The following is a 19,111-nucleotide window of genomic DNA, read 5'->3' as shown; positions in this document are numbered from 1 at the left end:
TGATTGTTACAGATTCGTAGTCCTAGTGAAGAGTAAGGATCAGAGTAGCGCAGCGAAAGCTGTGGAGTTCAGAAAACTATTAGGAGACTAAGGCTGGAGTATGGACTCAGATCAGGAACGTAGAGTTTCGGCAATTCTCTTTTTGAAGAGAAGTGTTAGGCTTTACTCGCCTGTTATTTGTTTGTTTGTTTTGTTTTGAACATTCGGGGACGAATGTTGTTATAAGGGGGGTAGATTGTAATACCCGGCTCGTTCAGGCATCGCAATTCCTACCGTCAGGTGGAATCTCGGATGTCGGATTCGTGTTGCGGGGTTTTCTCAAGGTTTTCTAGCATGTTTTTTGTAAGTGTTTTATGGTTTTGAAAGGCAAGGGAATGAGTTTTGAAGAGAAAAGACCAAGGAGGCAGAATGCAGGTTCGGCCGCCGAAGGTCATGTTCGGCCGCCGAAAGTGCTATAGGTTCGGCTTCCGAAACTTCACGTTAGGCCGCCGAACGTTGCATGGTTTTGCATGCAGTTTCGGCAGCCGAAGGAAGGGCGGTTGGCCACCTATTTAAGCCTCGTTGACTGGCCATGGAGGGTGCTGGAAGCTCTCTTTGTGGTCAAGGTGGGGTTTAGGTTCTCCTTGGATGTTTTCATGATGTTTTCCTCCAAATGGCAAGGTTTTCATGAGTTTTCACTTGGGTTTTGAAGGTTTTGAGTAAAAAGAGGAAGTTGTGGAGCTTGAGGCTTGAGGAGCTTGGTTTCTCCATGTTTTGAAGCTAGGATCACACCAGCCAAGAGGTAAGTGTTGATCCTTATGTTTTCTAGTGTTTTAAGCAAGTTTTATAGAGGGAAAGGGTAGAGTTGCATGGTGAGGTGTAAAAGGAGGTTTTTGAGGGTTTTTATGCATGAGTATGTTTATGTGTTATGGGTGTTGTTTGTTGGGGTTTTTAGGTAGTTTTGGACCCCTTTGTGCATATATTTGAGTATATGCTTGTTATGTGTGTTGAGATGTATGTTGAGTGAGGTTTGGGGGAGTTGTGCATGAGGTGAGCTAGGTTCTGCCTAACTGGAGAACCCAGCTTCGGCCGCCGAAAGAAGGTTCGGCCGCCGAACGTGGTGAGGAGGTGGTTTCGGCTGCCTCAACCTGCCCCCGAAGGATTGGACTTTCGTCTCTGGAGGGGAGGTTCGGCCGCCGAAGGTTGAGACTTTCGTCTCTGGAGTGTGGTTTGGCCCCCGAACCTTACCCCCGAAGGCTTCGGCCGCCGAAAGTAGGCGAGTTTCGTCTCTGGAGAGGACATTCGGCCGCCGAACCTGCCGCCGAACGTGTCCTGCCCAGCCTTCTTTTGCCTGCTTTGCATGATTGTTCTAGGATCTTTTAGGGGGTTTTTGGGAAGGTGTGTAGGGAGTTGTGTTAGAGTTATGTTAGCACTGTTCGACACCTCATTCGAGTCCATTTGTGTAGGAGTGGACCCGACAGTTCAGGGAGGTCGTCAGGATTAGCAGTTGCAGAGTCAGTACAGTTTCTGCCAGAGGAGCAGAGGTGAGTAGAACTAAACATAAGATTTATAATAAAATAACAGAATGTTTGAGCATAGTTCATGCATCATGGATGCCATGATATGTATTAGGGTGATTGCATTAGAATCACGAAGATGGTGCATTGCATTATCATTGTTTATGCGGATTGGACCAAGGCGACATCAATAGCCCGTCGAGGGAGTTTTGAGGTCATGTCTAATCCAAGATATGGACTAGTTGTGTTGTGATGCATTTCATGACCGAGTGTATTTAATGAACTGTTTTTCAGTGTTTCTACTCACTGGGCTTTATAGCTCATCCCATTCCCTTAACCCTAGTTTTGCAGGATCAGAGTTCAGCAGAGTGAGCTGTGGGAGAGCAGAGGTTAAGCATGGGTTGCCGTGTTTGGCTGTAATAGCATAACTAGGTTTTGATAGAGTAGTATGTGGCATGTATATGTATAGAGGAAGCTTAATGTAATGTTTAGGCAAGATGATGTAAAGATGAAGGATGATATGATATGTGTGTATAGTATAGTTGTGGACATGATGTATGGATCTACTGTGTATACAGGTTATGCATGGAAAGAGCTTGTGGTAAAGAGATAGAGTATAATGAGATAATGTCTAGAGTTGTGCTTTGCCCAGTGTGTGCTGAATCCCTTGTATATGCATGTATCCTGTTTTTAGTTTCTTGGTGAGAAATGAGTCAAACCAGGCTTACTAAATGTTGTGTTTCGAAAACCCAGTGAATTATAACTGTGAGGGAAGACAGGGATTACTTCCTTTGACCCAAGACCAGTGCAGAGGGAAGACCAGGTTTGATTCCTGTGACCCATAGAGAGGCCAATAGAGAAGACCAGGTTTGATTCCTGTGACTCTATGGTAGCCAAGTTAACTTATGATATCACTACAAAAAAATTGTGAAATTGCGACCAAAATTAGCGACCAAATTTTTTTGTCGCTATATAGCTACCAATCAGCGACCATTCTGCGACTGAATGAATAAAATGATATTTTTATTTAACAAAAAGCTTAACGACCAATTTTTGGTCGTTAATTGGTCGCTATTTAGCGACCAAATATAAAATGGTCGCTAATTCAGCGGGAATTAATGGCGCGAGTTATTAGCGACCATATTTGCGACGAAATTGCGACAATGTTTTGGGCGGGGATATTTAGCGACCATATTTAGCGACTAAAATAATTAGTCGCTAAATAGCGACCAATCAGCGACCAATCAGCGACCATTTTATTTTTAAAATTTTAATTTAATTTTTAATTAAATTTTATTTTATTTAAAATTTTAAATTAAGTAATTTCAATTCGGTATATAAAACGACGTCGTTTTGACAATTTAAGGGATGCTCTAATCTAGGGATGTAAACGGGTAGGGTACCCGTAAAAATTAAACTACCCGAACCCGAACCCGATTTATATTAGTAATATCCGAACCCGTTCCGAACCCAATTAAAAATTAATTTAAACTATCCGAATCCGTTCCAAATCCGATTATTATTATCCGAATAAAACCCGAACCCGTTTAATCTTATATATTTTAATTAATAATTTATATAAAAAATATTTTTCATTAATAATTTTCATATAAAAAATATAATATTTCTAAAGAATATTTAAATTTAAATTTTTAAATAAAAATATATAAAAAAAATTTATAAATATTATTATAAAATATATTTTTTTATATTAGATTAATTATTTATATAAACGAATTCGAGTAGTGGGTACCCTGTACATAAAATCTGAATCTGATCCGAACTTGCAACGGATATTATTTTTAAAATCCGAACCCGTCCCAAACCCGATTATAACTAACCAAATCCGTCCTATTAGGGTTCGGTCGGATCGGATACCCGAAAATACCCGATCTGTTTACATTCCTACTCTAACCTAATTCCTAATCCTAATCTCTAATCCCTAATATCTAATTAATCCCTAATCCCTAATAAAATTAACCCTAATTCCTAATTCCTAATTTGTAATCTCTAACTCTAATTCCTAATTAATCCCTAATTCATAATAAAATTAACCATAATCTCTAATTCCTAATCCCGAATCCCTGATCCCTAATTCATAATCCCTAACCCTAATCCCTAATTTTAATCTCTAAAATAGCGATCAATCAGCGACCATTTTATTTTTAAAATTTTAATTTAATTTTTAATTAAATTTTATTTTATTTAAAATTTTAAATTAAGTAATTTCAATTCGGTATATAAAACGACGTCGTTTTGACAATTTAAGGGATGCTTTAGTCTAGGGATGTAAACGGGTAGGGTACCCGTGAAAATTAAACTACCCGAACCCGAACTCGATTTATATTAGTAATATCTGAACCCGTTTCGAACTCGATTAAAAATTAATTTAAACTATCCGAATCCGTCCCAAACCCTATTTTGAGTCGATATATAAAACGACTTCAACTACTGTTGTCGACACCTTTTGAAGGGAGGAAAAAAATTTCGAAGGGAGGAAAAAAATCTACAGTAGCGGCCCATGTAGGCCCAAAAAGGCCCATTCTGAAAGAAAATCAAGGCCCTTAATCCACGCTGTCTTCGGCTGCAAGTAGAGTAGAAGAAACCCCCATTTATAAGCAAAAGCTTGACGCAGATGCCATTTCTGCTACTGTGAAACAAATATCAAAAGCGGTTTCATCATTAAGCTTTACATTTTAATTTTCATTTCTCCGATTGATTCTCTCTTCTTCTTAAGTTTATTCACTTCTGTGGTGGTTTAGCGTAATCGATAAATCCACGATGGCGACCGCAATGGCGGAGGATTCGAGCTTCGAAGATGACCAGCTTGCTTCTATGAGATTCGCATCCTCAAGGTCTGATCTCTTGCCATATTTTGTGATATATGTGTATTTGTGAATATGTTTTTGCAATTTTGCATATATGGCTCTGTTTGGGGTTAGGGTTTATTCTTAGAAACATTCATGGTTTTGACGTTCGTGAGAATTCAGGAAGAGTTGCAGAGAACGAATCTAGAGCTGGATTCGTATAAGGAGAAGATAAAAGAGAATCAGGAGAAGATTAAATTGAACAAGCAGTTGCCTTACCTGGTTGGCAACATTGTCGAGGTAAATTTAGTAATTTATTGATTTCTTCTTTGAATGTTAATACTGAAAATAAATACATATGTAGAAATAAACCGTTAAATGTGATTGGCTTCAATTTGTTTTGAATGTTTTGTTTTGTTTTGTTTTGTTCTTGTGGTGTTTAAGAACACTAAGCTAAGTTGAATTGCATTTTTAACGGTCCAAAAGGACTGATGTGAACAATCCCTGCAGTTCGTTTCTGAACTCTTTAGGTTGCTTTATCTTAGTATAAAATTTGAAGAGAGGGAGAGACCCTATTTTTTCATGTGCACAAACGTGTACGAGAATAGCATCTGGAACTAATTAAATATAAAATGTAGTATAACATAGAAAGCTCACCGATTAAAAATTGCCCAGAAGTCAATGTGGTTCATTTGGTTAAAAATTTTATTGCTCAGCATCTGTTTGATAGATCAGAAAAGGAAAGAAAAATTGCTTAACAATATAATTTATGCGCTTATTAGTCTGTAAAAACATTTTAGCTTTGGGAACTTGTGCAGAATGCTAATGTTGGTTGTATTGATAGTGCTATCAGGTTCATGATAAATTGGTTAAACTCAGCTGATATCAGGAATGGGTTCTGGTGATTGGTTTAAGTCAATAATTAGTTTAAGTCAATAATGAGTCAATAATTAAACTCAAGCTTTTTTAATTGTGTGATTCATTTCTTATTTTCTCCTCTTTGTTTGTTTGGTGGGGTTTTAGCTTAGGATGCAATTTTGGGAATTTTCAGGTGAAGGAGGTTTAAGTGACTAGTCCTATATAGATCTGTGAAACTTGTCTTTGCTTTTTCGTAGCTGAACTAAGTGAGCGGTTAGATTCTCTTGCAACCTTAAAAAACATTGCTTGCTTCTTTTCTGTGACTGGTACTTTTGATCAAGTACGTGTCTGCTTCACATTTGAAAGATAGTGAACAAATAGAGAGACAAACTGAGCCTCACTTTGTGCAAAATTCACATTGTTCATGTCATACCATTCAGGCTCAAAAGCAAACCAGCCCAAACAAGTCCTGAAACAGGTACCAAAAAGAAATTCTCAAATGCCAAAGATCAGGTTCCAAAAAGAAATTGGAATTTAGATGAGGCTTTGTGTTTGTATCACAGGATGTTGTGGGTTTGCATAAAGCCTGATATATATATACTTTCCCTTGTGTTTTGAGGAGCTGTGGTGGGGCACATGATTTCGTAAGAGGAAGAGAAATTCATTGTCATGTGATTAAATTTGGGTTTGAGACGGATGTTAGTGCAGTTAATGCATTAATCACAATGTATGTAAAATGTAGCCATGTTAATTCAGCACGCTTGTTGTTTGATAAAATGCCCCAGAGAGATATAATTTCCTGGAATGCAATGATATCGGGGTATTTTGAGAATGGAGAGTGATCCAGATTTGATGACCATGACTAGTGTGCTCTCTGCTTGTGAGCTTCTTGGTGAAGATAAATTGGGGAGAGAAATTCACGGTTATGTGATGAAAACAGAGTATGGTAATGATGTTTCAGTGTGTGCTTCATTGATCCAAATGTACTCAAGTTTTGGGTTCATTCTTATTTATCAGCTAGTTGTGTATTAGCATGGTTTAAATTTCTGGGATGGGAATTTATATTATTATGATAATAACAGGAAGCTTTCAAAATATGTTGTCACTGCCACTCTTCAGGTGTGTTCAAACATACATATAAATTTAATCTACTTTTCGTTTTAATTAATTGGAGTTGTTCCATCAACTTATGCAGTAGAACGGTGATTCAGGTCCATTGTTAACTTTGTAGCATTGATACGTTCCTTTTATTTCTATGTACCATACAGTGTGCTGTTAACAGAAGGACTGCCATGAGCAATGTCAAAGAAGTAAAAGGAGTTGGCTGGGATGTTTCTGCTATAGGAAATGGTTTGTTTTTCTCCATGTTGGGGCTGCAATTAAGTTTGATGTATTTACATACATTTGGTGCATATAAAGCATAAATCTGTTTGTTTTTTAGCAAAAATGAAAGGGAAATATTTACTTTCCTCCCGTTTGTATGCAGAAAAGAGGAAGTCAAATTAAGGGGAAATCCTTTTTTCTATGTTTTGGTGAAGTGAAAATGAGCAAAAAGAAAATGCAGCATCAAGTTTGCAGTTCCATCATTCATGCTATCTTTTACATTGATCGAGTTTTATTCTCAAGGGTGAATAAGTAACTTTGTCACAAATGTTGTGCATTTTTCTTTTCTTTTTTTTTTCCCCAAATTAAAGAGATTGAAATGGTGAGAGCAAGAGGAGATTTTGGGATTATTTGGTATCCTCTGTTTTTCCTCCTTTTTCCTAATCTTTCCATATGGAAAGCAAATTAGTCGTGGGGTTAACTTTGTTTCAAATGGTGCATTTTTCCTTGTCCTCTCTCTGTCTAAATAAGCAACTCTTTTAATTTTGATTGTCTGCACTGCAGCAAAAGACATTCGCCTGATCAGATTGAGTTTCATATTTCTCTGCATGACGTTCACCTGAGCATATTTTGTTTAGTATTACTCTGGTTCCATGTACCATAATATTCACATTTTGTGTCCTTGAGGGACCATAATTTTATGGAAATTAGTTTACAGTATCTCTGATGTAGGTATTGTCTTTCAGCTGTCTGGGGTGGTGCCAAATTGGCAGATGTTCTTGAACTTGTTGGGATAGCCAAGTGGACAAGTACCACAAAATCAGGTGGAAAACATGTTGAATTTGTGAGCATTGATAAGTGTAAGGTATTAAAACTAGCCCTTTGAAGCACCTTTTAAAGCTTTTATATTTTTCTTGCTAATCTTTGTGTTTCAGTTGATGATTGTTACATAATCTCCTTTATGTGTTATGTGATTATAAAAATGTAGGAGGAGAATGGGGGCCCTTACAAGGCATCAATACCGCTGAATCATGCTACGAGTCCTGAAGCTGATGTTTTACTTGCTTATGAGATGAATGGGGAGGTCAAGAAACTGTCCATCACTGAATGGAATGTTATTCTAATTTAATTTATTCAATATCTCTAAATGTATTGGTCTCATTGCGGTCATAATGATGTTTCCATTGTACATACTTTAGAAATTGATTAAAGAGAGGGGAAAAGTAATACTTGGTCCTATCATATTAATAGTAATTTCAGAGACCATGCATCTGCAATGCCTAGTTGGTTACATGTTAAACTGCAGTGTATAGGTTCTTATCAGTCGGTTTTTTTTTTTTTCCTCACTTCCCAGAAAAGGCTTTTTAGAGCAGTATTGAGTCATTTCCATGTGAACAGTATCACAGGTCAATAAAGACATTTTTTTTGTTTTTTTTTTTAATTTTTAACCTTGAGATCATAATTTGTTAATGTACTTAATCTTTATTATTCTGTTTGGTAAACTTTTTTTTTTTCAGTGAAATAATTTTATCATGAATTATTCTGACATCAGTTCATTTCCTTGTTATCATGCCAAAGCCTCTAAAGAGAGATCATGAATTTATTGAAAAAATGATATGAATCAGATTTAAATGCATTTATTAGTGACTAATCAGCCACAAAAACAAATTAAATAATAAATATTTTTTTAATTTTACTATTAATTTGCGACGAAATAGCGACTAATTGCTCTTCTCTGATGTGATCAAATAGCGACTAAATAGCGACCAAATTAGAGACAAAAACAGCGACCATTTCGCGACCAAAATTTAACGACCAATTTACTTCCACATAACGACCAAATGCTCTTCCCTGAGGCGATCAAATAGCGACCAAATTAGCGACAAAAACAGCGACCATTTAGCGATCAAAATTTAACGACCAATTTACTTCCACATAGCGACCAAATGTTCTTCCCTGAGGCGATCAAATAACAACGAAATAGCGACCAAATTAGTGACCAAAACAGCGACCATTTAGCGACCAAAATTTAGCGACCATTTAGCGACCAAACAGCGACTAATATTTCTAATACCAAATTTGCCATGACACCAAATTAGCGACCAAAAAATGGTCGCTGATTGGTCGCTATTTTAGCGACCAATTTCCAGATTGTCGCAAAAAATTTAGCGACTGGCCAAACACCGACCATTTCATTTTGGTCGCTAAATGGTCGCTATTTCATTATAGCGACCAAATTCTGCCTTTTAGCGACCAAAATTTTGGTCGCTAAATCACTGTTTTTTTGTAGTGTATGCTGACCCTTCAGGGTGGGTTCTATGGCACAGCGCATAGTGCATGGAGGTTACTTGGTAACGTGTCACTGGTGTAGTACAGATAGCCCTAAGGGCTATTTCAGATTAGTATATCTGAGTGGTTTTTAAGTTAAGTCTGGTAGTCTTTCAGAAAAGTTAGGAGTCGAGTTGGATCATGTATGGGATTTTCTCAGGTACACAGAGTTCATAGCAGGCTTACTACGGGTCCCGGCGGCCTTAAGCCGATCTGGATCCTAGTGCCGAGCAGTTTAGAGCCGTTACAGAGAGGTACCGGTTTCCGGGCTGTTACAGAAAGTCCCAGACAGAGACGAAAGTCTCTTTTCGGGGGCAACTTCGGCAGCCGAAAGGCCTGCCTCCCAAGCCATGTTCGGCGGCCGAAAGTCCTTCGGCTGCCGAACCTGGTTTCTGCCAAAGGGCAGAAACTTGGCTCCCTTTGCACAAAACTTCTCCTTTCCATTCCAACATGCATATAACTCATCCAAATCATGCAAATATACATACATTGGCTCCTAGGGGCTTCAAACTAACTTAAACCCCAACTACAACACATAACAACAACACAAATCCAACATACATTGCTCAAAACATACATTAACTCAAAAACCTAACTATGAGCTAAACATGCATTCTACCCCATAGATCTTGCATAAAACTTACTTTAAACATGAAATGGGCTTAAGATCGGCTCTTACCTCTTGAAGATCGAGAGAGAGATGTCCTAAACTCGGAGGTGGGAGATTTTGAGTTCTTGAATCTCAAAGCTCCAAAACTTGCTTTAAACTCGAAAATCTTCAAAACAAGGTAAAAACTTGTGAAAATCTTGAAAGATTTGAAGGAAAGAACTCAAGGATGGTGAGGAACGGCGGAAGGGCTCACCTTGGCCGAAAATGGGGAGAAAGCTCACCCATTTCGGCTAAGGGGCTCTTTTATAGTGGCTGGCCAAGCCACATTCGGGAGCCGAACGTGCCCCTGCATGCATGCCATGTTCGGCGGCCGAACCTGGGCTTCCCTCACTTATGCCTTCGGGGGCCTAAGGCTCACCCGAAAAGCATGCATGTTCGGCGGCCGAACTTTGAGTTTCGCCGGCCGAACCTGAGTTTCCTCCAAGGGTGTTTTTTTATTCCAAAAACTCATTTCCTCTTTACTTAAAATCATCAAAACATTAAAACATTTCATGAAAACATGGTTTTACCCTTCTAGAGGTCTCCGACATCTGAGATTCCACCGGACGGTAGAAATTCCGATACCGAAGTCTAGCCGAGTATTACACGGCACCTCAAAGTTCCAACATGCACCTCGAAGAGATGATAAAATCATTGACAAATTCTATGCAAAGTCTCCAACAGCAGATAGGTCAAATAGCCACCTCAGTGAGCAAGTTTGAATCTCAGAGGAAGTTGCCATCGCAAACAGAGGTGAATCCCAGACAAAATGTAAATGAAATCGTGTCAAAAAGTGAGAAAGAGCTTCAAGATGTCAAGGCTGATGATGGAAGTCCATAAGTGCAAGGACAAGCTGCTGAAAAAAAACCGCCAGAAAACTGTTTGTCCAAACAAACTGGTCAAACAGAACCTGTTGATGGTTTAGATATTATTGATTGTTTGAGCCAAGAAATTTTTTATATAAATCAAGATGATATGCTAAACAATGATTTTTGCAGGGAGGCTAGCCAAAAAGATGAAGGAAGCCAAAAGGAGCCAAAACTAAAAGCAACAGTTTGCTACATTCAGCAAATGGATTGCGACCAAACACAGATGAATAGAGGACCACTCGTCCCACTTCAGAAAGTGGAAGTCAAATCTCCCAAACAAGAGGATAAGGTAGAATTCGTTTTGCCCAAATTCAGTACCAAATTGCAGCCACCTATGGAGAAATATGAATTGAAGTTCGAAGTGCTGCTCAATCATCTCAAAAATGCAAACATAAGGGCTAGAGGCACACCTCACCTGAAAGAGGAAAAGCTAATCATATTACTTCATGAGCACATGAAAGAAATAGGATGGGTTATGACCAAAACAAAAGGCGTGCTACACTTTTTGCTTAATTCAGTTGGGACCCTTTTCCCTTCCCTAATTATTTGAGCCTTGATCAAGTGGAGAAGGTCCAGCCCGTAACCTTAAACCATGGCGCTCACAACCATACTAGGGGAGTACTCAGTTTCCTTTGAACTTTAATTTTTCCAATACATTGAGGACAATGCATGAATTAGGTGTGGGAATGCATATCTCTGAATTTATTTTTAAGTTTCCCACTTTTGCTTTAATTTTTAGTTTGATTGTCACAATTTGAATTTTTTTCATTTTTTTTCATTTTTGTTATTTTTGCTTTCAATACACACACATGTCACCATAGTTTTTTTTCCTTTTCTCTGTTTTGATTTGCTTTACTCAAACACATAGGCTATGTTGAATGAGCTTTCTTTCCATGACCCCATTGATGTGATGACTCTTTAAACCTAAGTTGAATCAATTGTAGTGAGTTATATTTATTGTTGGGAATTTCCTTTTGAATTGAATCTTTGAGCTTGCCCTGGTGAAAAATATATGACATTACTCATTAGAAAGAATAAATTAAAAGATGTGTGAATAACTTAATATGGCTTATTTTAGCAAATGGTGTTGATTTGCCCAATTCATTGAGAAAGAAATTCAGCAAAGGCAAAGACTTTAAGAGCAAAAATTAAAAACTGTTCCAATGGTCGAAAGTCTATGAATAGAGCTAGTAGCCACTTGAATAGGTGACCAATTGAGTAACTGGGGGTAGGTATCACCAATATGTACTTTCGCGTCAAAAGGTTGGTGACTTTTTCAAGCAAGATTAAAGTTGAAAAGGCTGAATAAAGTACTTCAAGTAAGGGCAAGTCACTTCGAAAGCTAGAAAAAGTCTTAACTGAACAAGAATATGTGTATGTATAATCTCTCTCTTGAGGAAAACAAATACTAGCCATGGTAGGTAAAGGGAAAGAAGGAAAGAAGGAGAGTAACCTTGGTACATACATTCTTCACTGCAATGCTTCAAAGTAGGGGTCTAGAATAAGAACTTAAGTAGAAATAAAGGATCAAGAAGCAAAGAGAGCTTGTTTGACTAAGTTTATTTGCTTGAGGACAAGCAAAAGGCTAGATGTGAGGGTATTTGATCAGTCCAAATTTAGACCATTTTATCATGATATTATTAATGTTAATTTACACTTTTTCTGCCTAATTTTGTTATTTTGATCTTATTCTGCAGAAAATGGCATAAAGAGGTAATTTGGAGAAAATGCTCTTAAAACTGCCTAAAATGGAGCAAAGGAGAACAAGCATGCCAAGTTGCAACTAAATAGGAGATAAATAAGGAAAGTAATTTGAAATTCAAATTTCAAATCTCCAAGAGCATTCAAAATTCAAAATTCAAGATTCAGCTTATTAAGGAAGCCAAATCTCGAGAAGACATACTTGCCTCCCAAGTCTTACACATTTAAAATTCAAAATTCAAAAAAGAGGCTCCACCTCATCAATGCAACTTGGGCGGCAAGGGCAGCAAGGAAGACCAACTTGGACAGTAAGTAAAGAGCCAGGGCAACACATAAAAGCTATATAAGGACCTTCTTCACTCTCCCATTCGGCCACACCTTGGCGCTGCACCTCTCCTCTTCACCACACATCGCCGGCCACCTTCTTCCTTCTTCCTTTCTTCTATTTTTGGTTTTGTTTCAGCCATGAGTGGCTGAAACTCTTTTTTCTAGTTGAAGATTGGTTGATACTTTAGTTATTTTATGGATTGGGAGATCTAAACACACATTTAACTTTTTTTTTTCAATATTCATGCAATCTCATGCTTAATTCCATTGTTGCTTTGTTATTTTGATCAATATGGCCAATTGATTCTTGATTGCAAGGTAATAATTTGTTAGTTTGGATAGTTTTAAGTTCGTAATTACTTGGATTGTTCAAACACAAGTAACTCTTGGTGTAAAAACTAAGGAAATTGCATGATCTAGTGATATCACCATGCATTTGGGTAGCTAGAATTAGGTCTCTCTATTTCTTAATGCAATTGATAGTTGTTAGATGCCTAAGGCCCAAGGACGTTCCTTGGCAACTTATTGATTAGTGATTGGTTAGAGGACGTTCCCTAATTAATTTATGCTTAAGGAGAGATATGGTGGTGAGAAGCGTCTTCCATCTCCATAACTAATTTATTGAATCAAACAAAGGAACCTAAGTATCAATGATCAATCCCAACAACTGAAGGGGATCCAATTCTTCAACTAGAGCTTTTCTCATATTTGAATTCCTTTACCATTATTACTTTCTTTACTTTATTGCTTTCATCATTAGTTTAATTGAATCAATCTCAAACCCCCTCCTTTTACTTTACTTGCAGTTTACTTTTATTTTACTTTCAATTTGTTTTCTTGGTCTTGATAAGGAAGATAGGTAAGTATCAATTTCCTGTGGATTCTATCCTTTTGCCACTATCTGCAGTTGTAAAATTGTTGATAACTAAAAAGGTTATTTTTGACTGACTTCGACAACCGCAGGTCACCTCCCTACTACCCACCATATCCACCTCACCCTATGTTTCCACCTTCATTTTATTATTATAATACAACAAACCCTAATCCAGGGGGTGTTGCACCACCTCCTCCCCCAGCAGAACCATAAATTCCTGAAGCCCAACCACCTAAACCTAACCCATTAGCAGGGAGCAAGGTGAAAAGGACGGACTATCTGAAGTTGGATACTCCAAAGTATAAAGAGGGAGATGACCCATTTGAATACATCGAAGCAGTAAAGATGATAGCCGATGAGTTAGGGGCCAGTGACAGCAAAGCCATTCAGATGGCGGGGTTCACTCTAAAGTAAAAGAAGGCAAAGGAGTGGTTCAAGAATTATGTGAACCCAAAGTTAGACGGCTTATCCTAGGAACAGTTTGCAAATGAGTTTGCAGGATGGGCTTTTCCAGACAGTTCGAGGGAGTTGAAAGTAATAGAGTTTGAGCAATTGAGACAGAATGAAGATATGAGTGTAGATGAGTACACAGATAAATTTCTGGAGTTGCTGCAGTTTGTGGGGCAGGCATATGACACCGATGAGAAGGAAGCCAAGAGGTATACCATGAGACTCCACTCTAGGTATTCCTCTTTAATCTTAGCAGCAGAGAGGGAGAGTTTCCACACTATTGTGGATGCAGCACAGAAAATGGAGGCTAGTTGTAACGACCCAAAAATCGGACCGCTACCGGCGCTAGGATCTGGGTCGACTTAAGGCCGCCGGGACCCGTAGCAAGCCAAACTTACATCCTGAAAACCTGTTTAATCCCATACATGATCAAGAAAATACATAAAAATTTAAAACTTTTCTTTCGTTCAAACACCAAACTCAACCTGTGCATGCACTATACATAAACATAAACATAATCATGACCCCTCTTTGGGATCTCATCATTGCCCCAATGGGCAATACATCATACGTTGAGTTGGTTTGCATAATCATCATAAAATCTAAGATCATGTATTAAAAGGGATATCTTATACATATAATCAAGCACAACCTCTAATCCTCAAAGTCATTGCATGACTAAAACTGTATTTTTACATAACATTAATACATTTATCATGTCCACACTAACTATTACATACACATAACTTCATTACTCTTATGGATCTCCTGGTCTACCCTGTACCTGCAAATCCTGGGGAAAAATGGGAGAGAGGTGAGCTACTAGAGCCCAGTGAGCAGAATAATAAAAACATTTAAATCATATGGATCATGGAATGCATCACATCACAGCTAATCACATCAAGGATGAACTTGTCACCAATAGCCCTCTACAAAGTCCAACTGTGCCAAAAAGTAGAATGGGTCCTGGTCTTTCCCTTACATAACATAGCATAACATAACAGTCCAACTGTGCCAGAACGTAGAATGGGTCCTGGTTTTTCCCTTACATGGTGCCAACGAACGTAGAATGGGTCCCACTGGTCTTACATTCCGTACTGTACATATCACATCGTCATATCATAGATCGAGGGCTTTGGATCATCCAATGTTCATCCACATCAATCAACAATAAAGTATGCAATGCAACATATTCGTGAATTCTAATGCAAACAACCTAGTACATCTCATGGCATTCATGATGCGTGAAACATGCTAAAAAGTCCATTATTTGCTTTAAAACATAATAAGTTATTCCACTCACCTCTGGGTAGCTCTGACCAGACACTGGAGCAGCTAACTCACTGCTGGAGTCCTCGGTTCCTCGGGTCCAAACCTACACAGGTGGACTCAAATGAGGGACCAAACAAACATGAACATAACTCTAAACTACTCCCCAAAAACCCCCTAAAACATCATGAAACAATCATAGAAAAACATGCAAGAGAGGGCTGGACAGGGCACTTTCGGCGGCAGGTTCGGCGGCCGAAAGTCCCTCCAGAGGCGAAAGTCAGGCAGGTTCGGCGGCACCTTCGGCGGCCGAAACTCCCAGACAGAGGCGAAACTCATGCATGTTCGGCGGCACTTTCGGCGGCTGAAACTCCCAGACAGAGACGAAAGTCCTCTTTCGGGGGCAAGCTTCGGCAGTCGAAGGCTGCCTCCACAAGCATGTTCGGCGGCCGAAAGTTCCTTCGGCTGCCGAACCTGGTTTCTCCCTCAGTGGCAGAAACTCAGCTCTTCAATGCACATTGCCTCCAAAACTACCCAATCATGCATAAACCTATTCTACAACATTCCCAAACATACACAAACAAGCATACAAGTTCCTAGGGGCATCAAACCAACAAAAACCCCAACTACAACACAACAAGCAACTCACATTGTTCAAAAACACATATAAAACCCATAAACCTAACTATGAGCTAAACATGCATTCTACCCCATAGATCTACTTAAAACTTGCTTAAAACATGCAATGAGCTTAAGATCGGCTCTTACCTCGTGGAGATCGAGAGAGAGTCGTCCTAAACTCGGAAATGGGAGGGGTTGAGTTCCCTTGAACGTCAAAGCTCCAAAACCTTGCTCAAAGCTTGAAAATCTTCAAAACAAAGTAAAAACTCATGAAAATCGAGTAGGATTGGAAGGAAAGAACTCCAGATCGGTGAGGGACGGCGGAGAACTCACCTTGGCCGGAAATGGGGAAAAAGCTCGCCCGTTTTCGGCTAAGGGACCCTTTTATAGTGGCTGGCCAAGCCACGTCCGGGGGCCGAACGTGCCTCCGCATGCATGCCATGTTCGGCGGCCGAACTTGAGGTTCGGCGGCCGAACCTGGACTTTCCTCACTTATGCTTTCGGGGGCTAAAGGCGCTCCCGAAGGCATGCATGTTCGGCGGCCGAACCTGAGTTTTCCTCCAAGATTGTTTTTATGCAAAAACTCATTTCCATTTTACTTAAAATCATGAAATACCTTAAAACATTTTATGAAAATATGTTTCTACCCTACTAGAGGCTTCCGACATCCGAGATTCCACCGGACGGTAGGAATTCCGATACCGGAGTCTAGCCGGGTATTACATTCTCCCCCCCTTAAGAACATTCATCCCCGAATGTTCCTCAACTAGCACATAGCATGGCACAAAACATAACATACATACATAGCACATAAACACAAAGAGATCTAACCTTAAAAGAGATGAGGGTACTGCTGGAGCATAGACTCCCGTGTCTCCCAAGTGTATTCCTCCAAATTGTGGTGGTTCCACAGGACTTTCACCATCGGGATTTCCTTGTTCCTTAGCCTTCTGATCTGGGTGTCTATGATCCGTACTGGCTGTTCAACATAGGTGAGATCCTCTTGGACCTCCACATCAGGCTCACTAAGAACCTTGCTCGGATCTGACACAAACTTCCTCAACATTGAAACATGGAAAACCGGATGGATTCTTTCCATTGAAGCAGGTAAATCCAGCTTGTACGACACATTCCCAATCTTTTGCAAGATTTCAAAGGGTCCGATGTATCGTGGAGCTAGTTTACCTTTCTTTCCGAAGCGAACCACTCCTTTCATAGGAGACACCTTGAGCAATACCAGATCCCCCTCCTGAAACTCTACCTGTCTTCTGCGGATGTCTGCATAACTCTTCTGTCTACTTGCAGCAGTCTTGATCCTTTCTCTGATTATGGGTACTACCCTACTGGTAATCTCTACTAGCTCAGGCCCTGCCAAGGCCTTTTCTCCAACCTCTTCCCAGCAAACAGGTGATCTGCACTTCCTTCCATATCAAGCTTCATATGGAGCCATCCCGATGCTAGCGTGATGGCTGTTATTGTAGGCAAACTCCACCAAAGGTAGATGCTGCCTCCAAGAACCGCCAAAGTCCAGCACACACATTCTGAGCATATCCTCTATGGTCTGGATGGTCCTTTCTGATTGTCCGTCCGTCTGTGGATGGAAAGCAGTGCTAAAATCCAACCTAGTACCCATGGCATTCTGCAGACTCCGCCAAAACCTGGAGGTGAACTGGGGCCCTCTATCGGACACTATCGAAACAGGAACCCCATGCAGCCTGACGATCTCATCGACATACACCTGCGCCAACTTGTCCACAGAATAGCCACTCCTGACAGGGATGAAGTGAGCAGATTTGGTGAGTCTGTCCACAATCACCCATATGGAGTCCAATCTGTTGGACGTCGCCGGTAACCCCACTACGAAGTCTATAGCTATATTTTCCCATTTCCACTCTGGAATAGGTAGCGGGTTAAGCATTCCAGCCGGCTTCTGATGTTCCAGCTTCACCCTTTGACACACTTCGCAGGCTGACACAAACTGTGCCATTTCTTTCTTCATAGCTGGCCACCAATAAACCTTCTTTAGATCTTGATACATCTTGGTGGCTCCGGGGTGAATGCTGTATCTTGCATTATGAGCCTCTCTCATAATGTCTCCTTTTAGCCCTATGTCATCTGGTACACATAGTCTGCTCCCATAGCGGAGGATCCCTTTGCTGTCGAATCTGAACTCACTATCTTTGCCTGACTGAACAGTCCTGGCAATCTTCACTAACTCTGGGTCCTCATGCTGTTTCTGAGCCACCTGCTCTAGAAACACGGGTGCTACTCTCATCTGGGCTACCAAGGCGCCTGTACCAGATAACTCCATCTGTAGACCTTCTTCAATGAGCTTGTAAAACTCCTTCACCACTGGCCTCCTCTCTGCCGATATGCTGGATAGACTGCCGAGCAATTTCCGGCTTAAGGCGTCTGCCACAACATTCGCCTTACCCGGATGGTACTGAATCTTGCAATCATAGTCACTCAGCAGCTCCACCCATCTTCTCTGTCTCAAGTTCAAATCTCTTTGACTCAGGATGTACTGCAGGCTCTTATGATCCGTAAAGATCTCACATTTAACCCCATAGAGGTAGTGCCTCCACATCTTGAGTGCAAAGATTACTGCTGCCATCTCCAGGTCATGTGTGGGGTAATTCAACTCATGCTTCTTCAGCTGCCTAGAAGCATAAATAATCACCCTTTCATTTTGCATTAACACACAACCCAAACCCACTCGGGATGCATCACAGAAGACCGTGAAGTCCTCACTGCTAGTTGGCAGAGCTAACACTGGTGCTGAAGTCAACCTCCTCTTAAGCTCTTCAAAACTCTCTTCGCACTGGTCGGTCCACACAAACTTCTGATTCTTCCTGGTTAACCTGGTCAGAGGAGCTGCAATCTTTGAGAAGTCCTGAACAAACCTCCTATAGTAACCTGCCAAACCCAAGAAACTCCTGATTTCCGTCACTGAAGTGGGTCTAGGCCAGTTAGCCACAGCTTCTACCTTCTTGGGGTCCAACTCTATCCCATTTTCTGACACAACATGCCCCAAGAATGAAATGCTCCTCAGCCAGAACTCACACTTAGAGAACTTGGCATACAAGCCATGTTCCCTCGAGGTCTGCAGAACCAACCTCAGATGATGGGCATGCTCCTCTGCGTTCCTGGAATACACCAAGATATCATCTATGAAGACAATAACAAAGTGATCCAGGTATTGGCTAAATACTCTGTTCATGAGATCCATGAATGCTGCAGGGGCGTTGGTTAACCCGAACGACATCACAAGGAACTCAAAATGCCCATATCTGGTCCTGAAAGCTGTCTTTGGTACATCTTCATCCCTTATCCTTAGCTGATGGTACCCCGATCTTAGATCTATTTTGGAGAAACAACCCGCTCCTGCTAGCTGGTCGAATAGATCATCGATCCCTGGCAGAGGGTACCTATTCTTGGTAGTGACTTTGTTCAACTGCCTGTAGTCGATACAAAGTCTGAGGGACCCATCCTTCTTCCTTACAAACAAGACCGGAGCACCCCAAGGTGAGGTACTCTGT

General features: G+C 40.2%; 1 protein-coding gene across 1 annotated transcript; it reads left to right on the top strand.

Annotated features, from left to right (window-relative positions):
- Positions 1-4,357: 4,357 nt before the first annotated feature.
- On the top strand, positions 4,358-8,082 carry LOC110626088 (sulfite oxidase). Its single transcript, XM_021771832.2, has 6 exons — positions 4,358-4,603; positions 6,430-6,511; positions 7,231-7,349; positions 7,473-7,568; positions 7,839-7,890; positions 8,063-8,082. The coding sequence occupies exons 1-6, from the start codon at positions 4,460-4,462 to the stop codon at positions 8,080-8,082; spliced, it is 513 nt and encodes a 170-aa protein (XP_021627524.2). The 5' UTR covers positions 4,358-4,459.
- The last annotated feature ends 11,029 nt before the right edge of the window (positions 8,083-19,111 follow it).

Source organism: Manihot esculenta, chromosome 11 (genome assembly GCF_001659605.2).
Source record: "Manihot esculenta cultivar AM560-2 chromosome 11, M.esculenta_v8, whole genome shotgun sequence".
Lineage (NCBI taxonomy): Eukaryota > Viridiplantae > Streptophyta > Magnoliopsida > Malpighiales > Euphorbiaceae > Manihot > Manihot esculenta.
This window is presented reverse-complemented; position numbering and strand designations above follow the sequence as displayed.

Excerpts from the sequence above, each read along its gene's own strand:
- LOC110626088 (XM_021771832.2), top strand. The coding sequence starts at position 4,460 with ATGGTTTTGACGTTCGTGAGAATTCAGGAAGAGTTGCAGAGAACGAAT. Across the intron at positions 7,569-7,838 it reads CTTATGAGATGAATGGGGAG|AAAAGGCTTTTTAGAGCAGT; the intron begins GTCAAGAAACTG and ends CTCACTTCCCAG. Across the intron at positions 7,891-8,062 it reads CCATGTGAACAGTATCACAG|CCTCTAAAGAGAGATCATGA; the intron begins GTCAATAAAGAC and ends ATCATGCCAAAG.